At 36.9% G+C, this 15,477-nt stretch overlaps 1 protein-coding gene across 1 annotated transcript in view; it reads left to right on the forward strand.

Moving 5' to 3' along the window:
- Window positions 1–15,477, forward strand: part of PTPRZ1 (protein tyrosine phosphatase receptor type Z1) — a 144,669-nt gene that overhangs the window by 62,007 nt on the left and 67,185 nt on the right. Inside the window, exons 9-10 of the mRNA XM_055589381.1 lie at window positions 9,853–10,037; window positions 12,004–12,130. Of these exons, the coding sequence (XP_055445356.1) occupies window positions 9,853–10,037; window positions 12,004–12,130 (312 nt within the window). The remainder of the gene's footprint in view (window positions 1–9,852; window positions 10,038–12,003; window positions 12,131–15,477) is intronic.

Raw genomic sequence — 15,477 nt, forward strand, 5'->3', positions numbered from 1 at the left:
GACAGAAACCCAAGACACTGAATTATTAATGAATAAAAAGTGAGTCCTTTCCCCAGTTTCCTTCTTTGAAAGAAAAGAAGTTTGTCCTTGTCAAGCCCAGGCGATGGAGAGGAGGCAGAGGGAAAGGCTGCAGAGTGCCCTCTGGGTCTTTTGAAGCTGACACGGCAGTCAGAGGCCTTTCAAAGTGTCCAGAGGACACAGTCATCACGTCTACTGACTTGTTCTTTTCAGTTCACCGTGAGGGTGCGCTGGTTCATGAAAGAGTTGAAGTGGCCTCTGCTTTGGGGACTGAAAACCTTTCTAAGAACATGGTCTTCTTTGATCCCAGCCCCGTAATGAATTTTTGGCTGTGTATAATATTAATTCAATAATCGTCTGCTTTTGAAGATTAGGTATTAAAGCAGCATGTTTCTGTGGTTTCAAAGTAGTATTTGTGAGATTGTTTATCCTTTAACAACAACATAAACAAAGTACAACAGTAATGAATTGCTGTATTTACTGTGACATTGTTTCAAATTAATTGCTCCAAAGTGAGGAAATTTAATTATATTTCTACCAACAATACTAAATACTAAGACCTCCTGTGTGGTAAATAATCCCCAATTGATTAAAAAATAAATAAAGGGATCTAACCATCTCCTTTTCTGAAATACAAATGACCAAATAACAAAATATATACAATGTTTGGCCATGTATTAGTCATACTGTATTAGTTGTACGAGTTATTAGTTATATTGTATTAAAACTCTTCAGTGGCTCCCATGGGCTTTCCAGGTGGCTCACTGGTAAAGAATCTGCCTGCCCCAGTGCAGGAGAATCAAGAGACATGGGTTTCATCCCTGGGTCAGGAAGATCCCCTGAAGGAGGAAATGCAACCCACTCCAGTATTCTTGCTTAAAAAATTTCATGGACAGAGTAACCTGGAGAGCTACAGTCCATGGGGTCACAAAGAGTTGGACACGAATCAGTGACTGAGCGAGCACAGCACACAAAAGTGGCTCCCACTGCGTTTAGAATAAAATCCAAATTGTTTATCATAGTGTGGTAGGTCCTGTCTAGTACTTACTGGCCCCAGTGCTTACTCTTCCCCGGCCAACTTCCTTCCTTTATTCTGAACTCAGTGAGGTCCCTGAAGAGGGCAGACCACACTCTCCCAGGTTGCACCTAGACGCGCTTTTTCCTTCCCATGGCGTGTTCTTCCTTGCAGTCTTCCTTTGTTGTCTCCCCCTCATCCTCAAGACTCAAGTACATAAACAGTTGCCTCCGCCAAGGAGCCATGTCTGACCCTCCACCCAGCCCTACCAAGCCTGACGCTGGCCCAAGAAAGGACTGTGCATTTATGGAAGTGCTGAGCCCATAGGGTACCAGATAAATGATGCTCTTCTTCTGGAGGTGCAGTGTGCCAGGAGCTCCTACACGCTGTGCATCCAGACTTCCTAGCAGGTGCCGCGGTATGATACTCTGTTTATTTATCTGTCCCCACCACCACCCTCTGAAGGAAGTAACTAAGTCTTTTATCACTTTGCCTCGATTGCTGGGCGAAAGTAAAGCTCTCATTCATCAAATATTCACAAAATGAAGGAATTGATTTGTGTATAATAAAAGTATGGCAAGATATAGCTTGATGGGTGCTTCTTGCATCATTTAATGTGTAAACCCATATGAATGGATTTAATGTAGAATATTGGTTTTTCTTTTTTTTGAATTTTTAAAAAAATTTTGGCCATGCCTCATGGCATGTGGGATCTTATTCCCTGACCAGGGATCAAACCCGCATCCCCTTCCTTTGAAAACTCAGTGTCTTAACCACTGGAACACCAGGGAAGTCCCTATTTTCACAGTTAAGTGATTATGGCTAAAAGTAATAATAACAAAAGCAGTAATGGCTAACATATATCACATGAACCAGTGTGTTCAACCAGGCATTAGGCTTGTTTTTCTCATTTAGTTTGGGAAGCTGATATTAACTGGTTCACCCAAGTTCACAGAACTGTAAAAGGTTGGAGTCAGTATTTGTACCCTGATCTTCCTGATTCTGAAGACTTACAAAGCTCTCTCCACTATGCTTTATATTTATAAGGGAACATAATTTATCCTTGCATAATTTTATAATAAAAACTGATGACTTTAATAACAAAACTTTTTAAAAAACTTAGTATTGGCTTTTTTCAAAACCTAGAATGATGGTTGAATTCTTGCATTTTCCATCATGAGTATTTGCATTCAACAAGCACTTATTTTCCATGTGCATATTCCTATGATTTTTTTTTTTTCCTTAATGATACAGTATTGCCCTTTTACTTTCTGGAACTGAATTTGAAAATAAGAATTTAGGGTTGCATTTATGTTCAAGATTTAATCTTTATTAGATTTAATCTGAAAGTATGTTTTTATTACATGAACATTGTAAAAAAGGAAAAAATAGATAAGCACACAGAAGAAAATAAAAATCCCCTATAATGTTATTACCCAGAGATAACTGCTATGAGAATTTGGGGGAATATCTTTCTAGCCTTTCTCTTAAGTTAAAAATATATTATTATGTCTCACAAAAATGAGGCTGTATCATACTTCTTTGTTTTTTGATTTTGCATCACTGAATGATATAAAATATCATTAATACCATTCTTAATTTTATGTATAGTATCGTCATAGCAATTTATTAAGTTTGTCACCCAGCTTGGGACTTTCAGGTTATACTTATTTATTTTGCTATTTTAAATATCTAATGTCCTCATTTTGACCAAGAGAGAAGGAAAACGTGTCATGAAAATTGTTAGAATCCTACTCTTGGTAAATGCATGGTAGAAAAATATATTTTGCAAAATACATTGCAAGTAATTGCAAAAGCCATGTGAGGTCTGCATATCCATGTAAACTTCTTGAGGGGAGAGATCAAGCCTTATTTGTTGTTGTTTTTTTTTTTTTTGCATTCATAGGAAAACTCAATAAACATTTGTGAATGAATATTTTATCAGAACTCAGTCCTCTATTTTTGCATTTTTACATAGCATTGCTATTATTAAAAGGCATGCATTTTTGGCATCATGGAATGGGCGCTGGCTCTTCTAAGAATCACAGAATTTAGTAGAACCATTTGATCTTGAAGGAATTAGTAAAAATTGTCTTTTAGTTCATGAGAAATATATGTCAGTAACCACACAAACAGGAGGTGATCTCCAGCTTTGTCCCCTGCCTCCCAGGAGCCAATACCTGCCCGCTGCCCTCTCCTCCCACTAGCAAGACTCTGCCTCTAGAAGCCAGGGCCTCCTGCAGTGCAGTGGGAAGGGGCTGGGGCTTTAAAGCCCGGTCAACTTTTGGTTTCAAACCCCAGCGCAAATACTTATTAGTTACATGCTGCTGCTGCTGCTAAGTTGCTTCAGTCGGGTCCGACTCTGTGCGACCCCATGGACTGCAGCCCACCAGGCTCCCCCGTCCATGGGGATTCTCCATGCAAGAACACTGGAGTGGGTTGCCATTTCCTTCTCCAAGGCATGAAAGTGGAAAGTGAAAGTGAAGTCGCTCAGTCGTGTCTGACTCTTAGCGACCCCATGGACTGCAGCCTACCAGGCTCCTCCATCCATGGAATTTTCCAGGCAACAGTACTGGAGTGGGGTGCCATTGTCTTCTCCGTTAGAAGTCTTAATCACTGGATGGCCAGGGAAGTCCCAAGGTGGGCATTTTAAACTCATTTTATCAGTGAAGAGAATAAGGCTTAAAAAAATTAAATAACTTGACAATATTTGTATAATATAATATTGTTACATAATATTTATGTAACTAAATTAAATTTATGTAGCTAAATTAAATATTAGTTATGTAATATTTATGTAACTAAATACATAAATATTGTCAAGTTATTTAATCTTTTTAAGCCTCATTCTCTTCACTGATAAAACGAGTTTAACATGCGCACCTTGGGACTTCCCTGGCCATCCAGTGATTAAGACTTCGTGCTTCCACTGCAGGGGGCACAAGTGCACTAGCTGGTCAAGGAGCTAAAATCCTACAGGCCACAAGCCATGGCCAAAATACATATATATTTTTAATTTTTTAAAATGGCTACCTTGTAGGGTTGTTGTGAGGTTTAAATAAGTTAAAGATTGCAAGGCAGTCCAGTCCCTTGAACATAATATACTCCAGATCTGTAACTTCTATTAATACAGTGTGTGTGTGTATGTGTGTGTGTATACTCTTGTATACTCCAGATCCATAGCTTCTATTAATACCGTATGTGTGTGTGTGTTTACATATGTGCTCTTGTATGTGTGTGTGTGTGTGTGTGCGTGTGTGTGCAGCTGTATGTTTGTATATAGAGACAGAGAGCAAGCTATCACAAGTATAGGGTGCTATCCAAGTTTTCCATGTTTAAGGTTTTTATTTGTTAAGTAGAGTTATAAATGCACTTTAAATCTCATTTGCTAGCATTGTAATATACATAATGCAAACTTTAAAAAAACTATAAAATATGAAATGATTTTCAAGGAAGGGTAGCATGAAAAGCGTGTCTTCATAGCTTAATGTTATATTTGAGCTATGAGAAATTTTCTGTAATTTCCTGAGAAAATGTCACGATGAATTATGCATCAGAAGACCCACCTTCTTGAGAAGGTCAGTAGTTGTAAATAGCATTCATTAAGGTCACATGTACATTCATTTGTGCTCTAACTATATAGAGAAAAGCACAGGAAGATTATTTACTTCTTGGAAGATTGTATGTTATGAATTGAATGGTTGACAAAGTTACTGTGTATTCCTAGAGAAGACTGACTGACTGAGGTACAGTTTGAAAGTTTTTTTTTTTTTTTTTTTTTTTTTGGTTACTTATCTAAAGGGAATGGCGTGTAATCATTGAAAAGTACAAAGCAATAACAGATCATTTTTAGTTCTTATTTTTAACATTTGTGGCAATCTTTACATTAGTTTTGTTAACATCTGCTACTCCCTGAAGGGACATCACAACCTTAATACTGATTGTCTTCTGAGTCTGTCCCTCTTCGGGTTCTTCTCACAGTAGTCATTAAATTACCTGTCTCGATAATTTTTAAAATGAGGCTCATAAACCTCAAGCAAGAAGGTGGAGGATTTACTAGTGTGCACTCATGGAAGTACTTTGCCATGGGCTGTGTTCACCTGTACCAGACCTCAAGACAGTGGGAAATACTGGGTAAAAACCTAGGGACGTTCTCTCTGCCACTCCCCCAAAATCATCACCCGATCTTTTCACCTCCCTCTTCATTTTTATCCATGATCCATGGAGCTAAGACTGCACCATCTCCCCCAGGGCATGTGTCCCTTTCCCAAGGTGGGCACGTACAGCAGCAGAGGCAGAAGGGACCTTCTGTCTCCCTGGACCATCTGCACTGGCTTTAATGATGAGCTGGTCACGAGACTTGTCACAGTGAGAGTTGTCAGGTTCTCCTCCTTTGTGCTTTTCTTCACCTATTTCCTTTTCTTTTCCTACCTTTTTTTCTTGTTTCCTCATGACACTCAGTGCCTAGCCTATTAATCTTATGTGGACATTCCTGTGTAGGAGGTGTTCACTCTTCATAGCCATTCATTTAAGTAATGAGAAGGTGGAGGACTTTGTGAGCTATGTTTGTGAAGTTTTTACAATTTCTAGTGGGTACAAACCTATACTTTTGAAAAGCACAACCTAATTTGGCTAAATCACAGAATTTTTTTTACAGTTTATTTTGCCTTCCTCTGTAAATGGCATCTAGGATTTGGAAACTAAAAGCACCCATTACATTTAATGGCTTACTAAATTTAAGGGTGAGAGACTATCCTAGAAATGAGTTTCCTGAAGGCAAAGATGGTACCTCCTTTATTTGTATGTCCAAGAGTGCCTAGAGCCAAGCAGATGAGAAGTGAATATTAAAAACAAGTTTTTAATTAAGAACCTCTCATTCTTTATATGTGAGGATCCTTTGCAGTTGTGCTGAGTGCTCAGTCATGTCCAACTCTTTGAGGCCCCATGGACTGTAGCCCGCCAGACTCCTCTGTCCATTGAGTTTTCCAGGCGAGAATATTGGAGTGGGTTGTCATGCCCTCCTCCAGGAGATGGTCTGGACCCCGGGATTGAACCCACATCTCTTGTGTCTCCTGTATTGGCAGGCAGATTCTTTACTACTAGTGCCATCTGGGTTGCACTTATACTCAAGTATTGCTTGTATTCTGTGCAACTTGACAAGGACCCCAGCTTTGTCACAGCCTGGCTCATAGCCTCGAGCCTGCAGGAACCAGATTCTCCTTGGTCAGTGTTCCTTAAAGAATCAGTGACTATGATCCAGGTCACATGTAGCTCGTAGAAAGGAATCAGGGCATGTGATTCATTCCTAAAGAAGGAAATGGGACCGCAACATAGTTCTGGTAGGTAGGTTTATTTGCTCAGTCATGTCTGACTCTTGCGACCCCATGGACTATAGCGCACCAGGCTCCTCCGTCCATGGGATTCTCCAGCCAAGAATACTGGAGTAGGTTGCCATTTCCTTCTCCACAACATAGTACTGAGCTCCCTATAATCAAGGAAATTATATTTTTGTTACTCTTATTAATGTAGCTTGTAATTGGTGTCAGTATATGTTGATCTGGAAAGCCCTTCTTGATTTTTCAGTCCAGATAATATGTTTTATAAACTGTATGCCCTTCTAATAAGATAAACTAATTTTAATATGAAGAACAAGGGAAGCTTAGAAAACTTAGTGAAAATTAATAACTTACTTTGTAGTCAGTTTTACATCTGAAACATTACCCAGTTTTATGTCTGAACACCAAGTGGTGAATTAGCAAGATTGTTATTTAGGAGATAGGTAGGATGTCCTACCTTAGAAGAGTAACCTGTTGGCAAGGTCATAGACTATATATAGAAGTACTAGTCTTTCTCTTGAATACATTCTAAAGTATATATTTTTTTCTATAAAATTCTGTATTTCAGCATCTAAAAGATAAGCTTCAGCTATAGCTTATAATGTGTTACTAAGCTATGATTATCAATAAACAAAAGGAGTGTTTAAAAATAAGCTTCTAATTACAACATACATTTTAACTATTAAATTACTAATAAGCTTTTACAGATATATAAAGAAGAAAGTAAATGAATTAAAACCTGGTGGCAAAGAAATGTGATTTTCTTTTTAGAGTCCTATTTTATATTAATGCTGATTCTTAGAATTTGAAGTACCTGCTGATTTCTAATACTAAGGGGAGATAAACACAGACACCTGATCAAAATTCTTGCACTATTGAGGAAGCAGTCCTTTGTGTATTTTGAAGTCAGTAATTTTATATTTTTCTCCGATTTTTATGTTTTGTGTGCGTGCATAAAACTTTCATGCATTTTAAGATAGTTTCATCTTTGAGGAAAAGATAGTTCACTTTAAATCATTCTCACTCTATGCAAAGTGGGGTTGACTTTTGAACAAAATCTACAAATGATATTGTCCAAAATCACTTTCAGCCTTTTAAAAACAGACATGAGGTTCATCAGAAGCAAGACTAAGGCAATCTTGTGTCTCTAATGGTAAGTTAAGTGACCGCCTCATTTTTGAGACGATGTGATGGTCTTCTGCCATCTGGTGGACATTTGTAGAAATGTCACTAGATAGAGTAATGATGCAGTCTAGACCTAAATAGGAATACATTTTCTTATTCTGAATTCATGTTTTTTGATAATGAAAGAATTGTTCTCTTATTTCCAGAGGAACACTGCACCATATATCCCTGACCAACAAATAATATTATAATTTTAACAGTGAAAAGTTCTGTCTCTAACTCATATAAAGTTATTCCTATATTGATTTAAAGCATATATGTGTATATGTATTTACATTGCTTTGAGTCACTCCTGTACCATTGCATAGCATACATATGCTAAAATGTCTATTATTGAATACTGTATATAAAATGTTTCCATTTATAAGGTCAGTTGTTAGTTTTGGGTGCCCTCCTGTGTTCATGGGGAAAACTACAGCCCAGTAAAGACGGCTTTTTGGTCACATTCTCATGGTGCTGCCTGCGTGTTTCCATTGAGTCCTAGAAACAGTTTTGGTAGTGGTGATGATTGGTTGACTTCAATGGACTGTGTGGTCTCGTGTGGTGACTTTGTAACTTCAGGTATACCTTTAAAGCAAAGCCTGGATTCTGTGAGCATAGTGATTACTATTTGACCTTGGAGACCTTTCTCTCCCTCTCTTCCCCAAATCTCTCCAGCCTGGAAGATATTATATTTATTACTGTGCTTCATTAGCATGATATCAAGCATTTTAAATTTTTTGTTGTTCACAACTAGTTCAGATGATCACATTATGAATGTATTTCATAAAGTATCAGACTGCTCTTTCTGATGGGACTGCATTTTTGCCATGAGTTCCAGCACGGGCTTCAGTTCATTTTAAGAAGTCCCCAAACGAGTTTCAAAATATTTTTTCAGCTGAGACAGACATATCTTATAATTCTCTGAAATTAATTGCTTTATCTATTTATAAGGCCAATGTGGGACTTTTTTGTCAGCAGGTCTGAAAAATATTGAAATAATAGTTTCAGTTGTTCTCCTATGGTTTTCTGTGATAGGGAATTTTTAATTATTTCAAAGATTTACAAACAAGACCATCTTTTAGTTTTGAAATTCTCCTCATATGAGCTAAGCATATTTGTCAGATGCCAAATAAGAATAATAAAAACACCATAAACTTGAAGATATCCTTTGTTTATTTATGAAAATGAATTTGTATTCCCCATACATTTAAGACAGTTTTCTATGCAATATAGAAGTTAAAAAAAAATTCTGGTTATTATGCTTATAATCTACTCACAGAATAAAGATTGGCTTTCCAAGTGGCGCTAGTGGTAAAAAACCTGCCTGCCAATACAGGAGATGTGCATTAAATCCCTGGCTCGGGAAGATCCCCTGGAGAAGGGCATGGCGACCCACTCCAGTATTCTTGCCTGCAGAATCCCATGGACAGAGGAGCCTAGCAGGCTACAGTCATAGGGTCACAAGGAGTTGGACATGACTGAGCGACTTAGCATGCACACACAGAGGAGCAAAGACTTGTTCAGAAAAGAATAATATAAGAGAACATACAATTAATGCAATAATTGTGGTAAAACAAGACAGACAATTGAAAATGACACATATCAATCCAGCAGAGGTCAGAGTGTGCATAACAGAGAATACTGCACGTGGTAAAGACATTCTTTGAAGGTCAGACTTGAACAGAGGTAGGAGGTGTTGATTGAAAAAAAATGCACAAGCTAAAAGTCAAGAGTTATGGATTATTTGGTGGACATTCTGAGGACTTCAACCCTGGGAGACAGGACTCTCAGATCACATTGAGGGGCTGCTCTAAAGAAGCAAAGGGGGAGTCCGGATATGTAGGAGTTTTTGCATCAAAGACCACATAGTAGGAACACCAAAAGATTACTGTTAATTAGAGAAACCAGAACTCTCAAGGAAGTTAGCACTTTTCTGTGTATGGGAAGGTTCGAGAGTCTGGTCTCATTGAAATTGCTCCTTGGGTATAGACCTCAGCTACCTGGGGACCAGTTTCCTGTGTTTTCTCATCCTGAGTTTCCTCAGGGTACACCATTAGGGAGGCTCTAATGCGATGGCTTGATGGTTGTAACATCCTTTGTTTACTAGCCAGGCAGGCAGTCTTTTTCCTTCACAGTGGGGAATGGAAAAGTATTTCAGATACAGGAAATGGCATGGACAAAAGAGCCACAGTGGGAAAGTGTAACTTTTCAACCTCTATTAAAATACAGCAAAAATATTCATAGAATGTGTTTCACTTGTTAAGATTCTAGAGGGTGACAGTTGTGTCAATAACTGTACTTTTTTTTCCTCCGAAGTTTGTAGTTCAGAACCAGAAAATGTTCAAGCTGACCCAGAGAATTATACTAGCCTTCTCGTTACGTGGGAGAGACCTCGAGTAGTTTATGATACCATGATCGAGAAGTTTGCCGTTCTGTACCAGCAGTTGGAGGGAGAAGACCAAACCAAGCATGAGTTTTTGACAGATGGCTATCAAGATTTGGTAACTATAAGATCAATTGTTTCATGTATTGATAGCATTGTAGTAATTGTAGTTTAATATCTAGGATAAGAACTTACAAATGATTGTATATTGTTGCCTTTGATGACTTCAGGCTTTGTTTGAAGCTCTCTAGTGGGGAGAGAGGGATGCGGAAACTATATTTAATTATTCAAAATTTACAGTGATTAATACTAGGAAGTGAAAATGTAGTCGGTCAGTCATGTCTGACTTTTTGCGAATCCATGGACTATAGCCCGCCAGACTCCTCTGTCGATGGAATTCTCCAGGCAAGAATACTGGAGTGGGTAGCCATTCCCTTCTCCAGGGAATCTTTCAACCCAAAGATCGAATGTATGTCTCCTGCATTGCAGGTGGATCCTTTACCATCCAAGCCACCAAGCAAGCCCTAGGTTCTTACTAATATTTTTAATTATATGGAGACTACAACTCTGCCGATAATAATTTTCAGAAGACTTAGAACTGGATATCATCTAGTATAACCTTTCTTTACAAAGAAAAGGACTCAAAGAACAAATACTTTGTACTCTCACAGTTGGATGTGAGAGTTGGACCATAAAGAAGGCTGAGTGCCAAAGAATTAATGCTTCCGAATTGTGGTGCTGGAAAAGGCTCTTGAGAGCCTCTTGGACAGCAAGGAGATCAAACTAATCAATCCTCAAGGAAATCAATCCTGAATATTCATTGGAAGGACTGATGCTGAAGCTGAAACTCCAGTACTTTGGCCATCTGATGTGAAGAGCCAACTCATTGGAGAAGACCCTGATGCTGGGAAAGATTGAGGGCAGGAGGAGAAGGGGACAACAGAGGATGAGATGGTTGGATAGTATCACTGACTCAATGGACATGAGTTTGAGCAAGCCCTAGGAGGTTGTGAAGGATAGGGAAGCCTGGTGTGCTGCAGTCCATGTGGTCGCAGAGTCGGATATGACTTAGTGAAAGAACAACTTCCAGTTAGGGAAGGAATTGGGTCTAGAATATCAGTCCTGTGATACAGTTGTCTATTGTTTCCTCATCCTACTGTATCAGCACAAGGGAAATAGAGTAGAAAATAGTGTAGAGGTCTTGAAAGTCCTTTTCTTTGATTCAAATTTCCAAGTAACAAATGTGAAATCAATTGAGACAGAATTTTTGGGACACAAGGCAGGTAATCCTTAGGAAACGATGCATGTCTTCTTCCTGTCCACCCATGACAAGAATTAAAGAAAATAAAGTACAGATTCTGAGCATCTCAGTATTAACTTTTCCTCGGTGGTTGTGGTGTAATTGAGAAAATCCCATCTTGGTGTGGCTTAGGGAAGCCCCCAGTGCAGGTCCAGGACACTGAACTCTGAATACAGACAGCAGGAGTCCCTCAAGCCCTACGAGCCTGCATCTAAACAAAAACCGGTGTGGAAATCATATAAACAAAATGAGGAGATTTGTAACAACTTTTTAATTTAGATGTCTAGAACAAACACTGTGAATTGAGAAATTTTTAAGTGGAATTTATGAGAATATACTATTATTCATTTCATAATGATGTGAAGAAGGTAATAATTCTATTACTATCTGGTTTACATATTGTTAAGAAAAAGAAAGAAATTAGTTTTTCACATTTTGCTTCTTATAAATGCTACATGTTTGTCTAAAATAGTAATCCACACTTTTGGCTACTCATTTATGAATTTCATGAGTTTGAGTTAAAAAATGAAATTTTCTGAAACTAAATCTGATTTTTACAGAGCAAAAAAATAAATAAATAAAAGCATAGTTTACCAGTATCTTCCTAACTCACAAATATCACAAGCTCAGCCTGATAACATTGTGTAAAATTTTTTCTCAGGTTAATAAAATACAAAATTTTTTATTGACAAATGAGAAAATGTTTTCTAAGAAGAGATGTCTAGTATATTAGCACTCCTCTGAGAATGACAAATTTGTATAGTTATTGCCATCTTTTTTTTAGGGTGCTATTCTTAATAATTTACTACCCAATATGAGTTATGTTCTTCAAATAGTAGCCATATGCACTAATGGCTTATATGGAAAATATAGTGACCAGCTGATTGTGGACATGCCTTCTGATGACCCTGGTAAGTGCCCCCCTGATATACCTTATTAAATAAAGGAGGCTAGTTTAATTTCTGAATGCATTGGTGCTTTCTCTCTGACTTTATGTTCTTTGTCCAAAAGGCAAAGTGATTTCTTTTTTAGTCTGGATTATCAGGTAATTTTGTAAAGCGCAGAGCTCCTTTTTCATTTTCATTCAGCAGATATGGTATAGCACAATATGTGAATTTATTCTTAATACTGAAGTTTTCTATTTGTAAAATAAGAACTGCCAAACCTATTGTAATGTCTGTAGTGGTCGTCAATGAAAATAGCTAAGAAAATATAAAGACTTTGATTCTGAATAATGAAGAGTTTGTTTCATTTGTGTTTATTTCCTCCCTCTTTCAGCCCCCAAAGTATTTTGTAGTAAGTATGTACATGATTTAAGGATCATGTGAGGTACTTTGAAATACCTATACAAAGCATCTCAGGAGTTTGTCTTAGATATTTTCATCTATCTTTTATAAATTGGTGATGAGGGGGATCTTTCTTCTTAGGTTTGCCAGGTTTATTCCATAAAAGCAAGCAAAAAAGTTGTTTCTGATTGTATTTTATTTGCATGCATCTTTAAGTATTACAGGAAAATCTTTGATCTCAAAGCATATGCAATAATTGAAGGAGGTTCTGGCTATCATAATTGGACAGTTTACAAATGTACATAACTAAAGTCTGTCTTTTGTTAGTATAAGCAATTTTAAAGTAATAAATGAAATTATATAGTACATATACATGTATATGCATGTATACACACATACATGTCATGCATATGCATGTTCATAAATGTATACAAACACACATACACAAATGTAAATATTCTTTGGTCATCCCTATTATGAGGCTACTCTCTGAAATTTTCACAGGTTTTTAATAGCAGTGGTTACAAGTGATACTAATTGGAGCATGTTTCACTTTTATGTATAGAAGGAAATCTGATGTCTGTTGATTTTCCTTTGTGGTCTGTGTGCCATAGCAGGGTCTTGTTCATAACATCATAGTTCTTAACTAGTTGAGTTTTTAAGTTAAAGAATTTATCAGAACATTAGATGTTAGATTCTGGATCCTTCCAAGCCACAGGCCATAAAACTTGCCAAAGTATTTCCCAACTTAGAACATTTACAGCTAATGAATATTACTACTCTCATGATGGGCTTCCCTGGTAGTTCAGATGGTAAAGAATCCACCTACAATGCAGAAGACCTGGGTTCAATCCCTGCGTTAGGAAGATCCCCTGGAGGAGGGCATGGTAACCCACTCCAGTATTCTTGCCTGGAGAATCCCATGAACAGAGGAGCCTGGTGGACCACAGTCCATGGGGTTGCAAAGAGTCGAGACATGACTGAGCGACTAAGCACAGGACAGCACTCTCATAATGGCAATATCATTATTTACAAATAATATTATGACCTGCCTCATGTCTAGGTATAACCATCTTTCCTACTGTTTTTATTTAAAGTTATTTTGCAAAATCAGGTTATTTTTAAATGGAATGTGAGCTCTAAGTGTTATTGAAAGATGAGTATCAAATTAACTTACCATGGTTTCAGCTATACCATATGATGCTTTTCCATTGAATGTCATCCCTCACTGAAGTTCCACATATTGATCCATTCCAAAAATGACATCTTTAGCAGTGCACCGTTGACTTTGTTGGCCAGTATCACATGTGAATTGATTAAATATGGTGTATAAAAATCTCCTCTAGTCCTATTGTGTATTTTAGGTGATGAATTATATTAAAACCATTCGTTTCATTTTACTGTCTTGGTTTAATTATACCACTCTAATTTCTGAACATAGTACAATTTCCCAGTCAAAAAAAATAATTTAGCTATTTATGTTGTGCATTTTCTAACTCTTCCTTAAGAAAGGAATGGCAACCCACTCCAGTGTTCTTGCCTGGAGAATTCCAGGGACAGAAGAGCCTGGCGGGCTGCAGTCCATGGGGTTGCAAAGAGTCTGACATGACTGAACAACTAACACTTCTTACTCTAGCCACTACGATAAAAGTTTAGACTTTTTGAATTTTTTCTTTCTAATTTTTAAGAAAGAAACTTATTGCATATGGAAAAACAGATCAAATGTCTGTTATCTATAGATATAATTTCTGAGTGATCCTTTCAGACTGAGTCTATATTGGCACAAAGTACAAGTTCTTGTATCATTTGTAGCACTTTCACATTTGTACAAAATAGAAAGTATTATAACTTAATTTCTATTTATTCAAAGGGTCGGGACACCATTGAACTAATGAGATGCTAGCTTGGACACATCACTTAATCTCCATGGATGTCTCAGTGCCTTAGAGGATTTTGTACATTAATATGTTTTAGTAAAAGGTCATATTTGATTTGATATACTGGTATGATATTACTCTTAAAAATCAAGGGTTAAAATTTAGTTTATCCCTTAGTTATTCCAGAAAGTTCTTCGTTGAAGACCAATTTAGGCAAAGTTTCAGCTCTTCCTATTTTTATAAGGAAAATATTAGTTGTCTCCAGAACTCATTCTTTCTGATCAGGAAGACTACAATGGCATTTCAGTCCATATATTTTTAGTTCATTATTGAAATTACGTTATCTTAAATATTGTTTCTATAATAAATATATAGCAGTAAAAGTCTTGACAGCAGTACCGTCCTGTGGTTCAGTGTGATGGTTCCTACAAGATTTGTAAATTTTATGATTTATGTGGCTAATATAGATGTTAAGTGTCTTTTGAGTTTGCTGTTTATTTCATGGGTTTTACTAGTACCATTTTATCCTATTAATCATGTTGTTTCATTACCTAATGTTGTAATGTACCTTATTGACTTATTCTATCATTATTTTGGATAAGCTGTTTTCTAAAGACTGTACTATTTGTTGCTTCTGTTAAAAAGGAATGACAGAGGTCACGTATAATTGCCCTCATCCTTTCAGTCACAGATTTTAAATATTCTAATCAATATCTGTGAAGTAAAACCCAATCTTCCAAATTGTGCATTTAAAGTTGGCTAATTTAATTAATTTATTGCTTGTGCATTTTAATTATATTTGTTGTGTACAGCAGTATCACCATAGTGTCCATTAGATGTTATTATAAATTGCTATTTTAAAATTAACACATAAACTCATGTTCAGAAAAGAATTTAAACCTTGTCAAGGTTAAACTAAAGTGGACATTCTTTTTAAAAACTTTTTTATTTGGTTGTAGCTATAATTATGCTTATTTCTACAATATAGATGTAATTATTATATAGTTATAGAAGACATTATTTGAGTACATGTCTTAGGGTCTTGATAATCATATGTATTCAATTTAAATACATGGTGAATTAGATCAGTGCATT

The sequence above is a fragment of the Bubalus kerabau genome, chromosome 8 (genome assembly GCF_029407905.1).
Source record: "Bubalus kerabau isolate K-KA32 ecotype Philippines breed swamp buffalo chromosome 8, PCC_UOA_SB_1v2, whole genome shotgun sequence".
Lineage (NCBI taxonomy): Eukaryota > Metazoa > Chordata > Mammalia > Artiodactyla > Bovidae > Bubalus > Bubalus kerabau.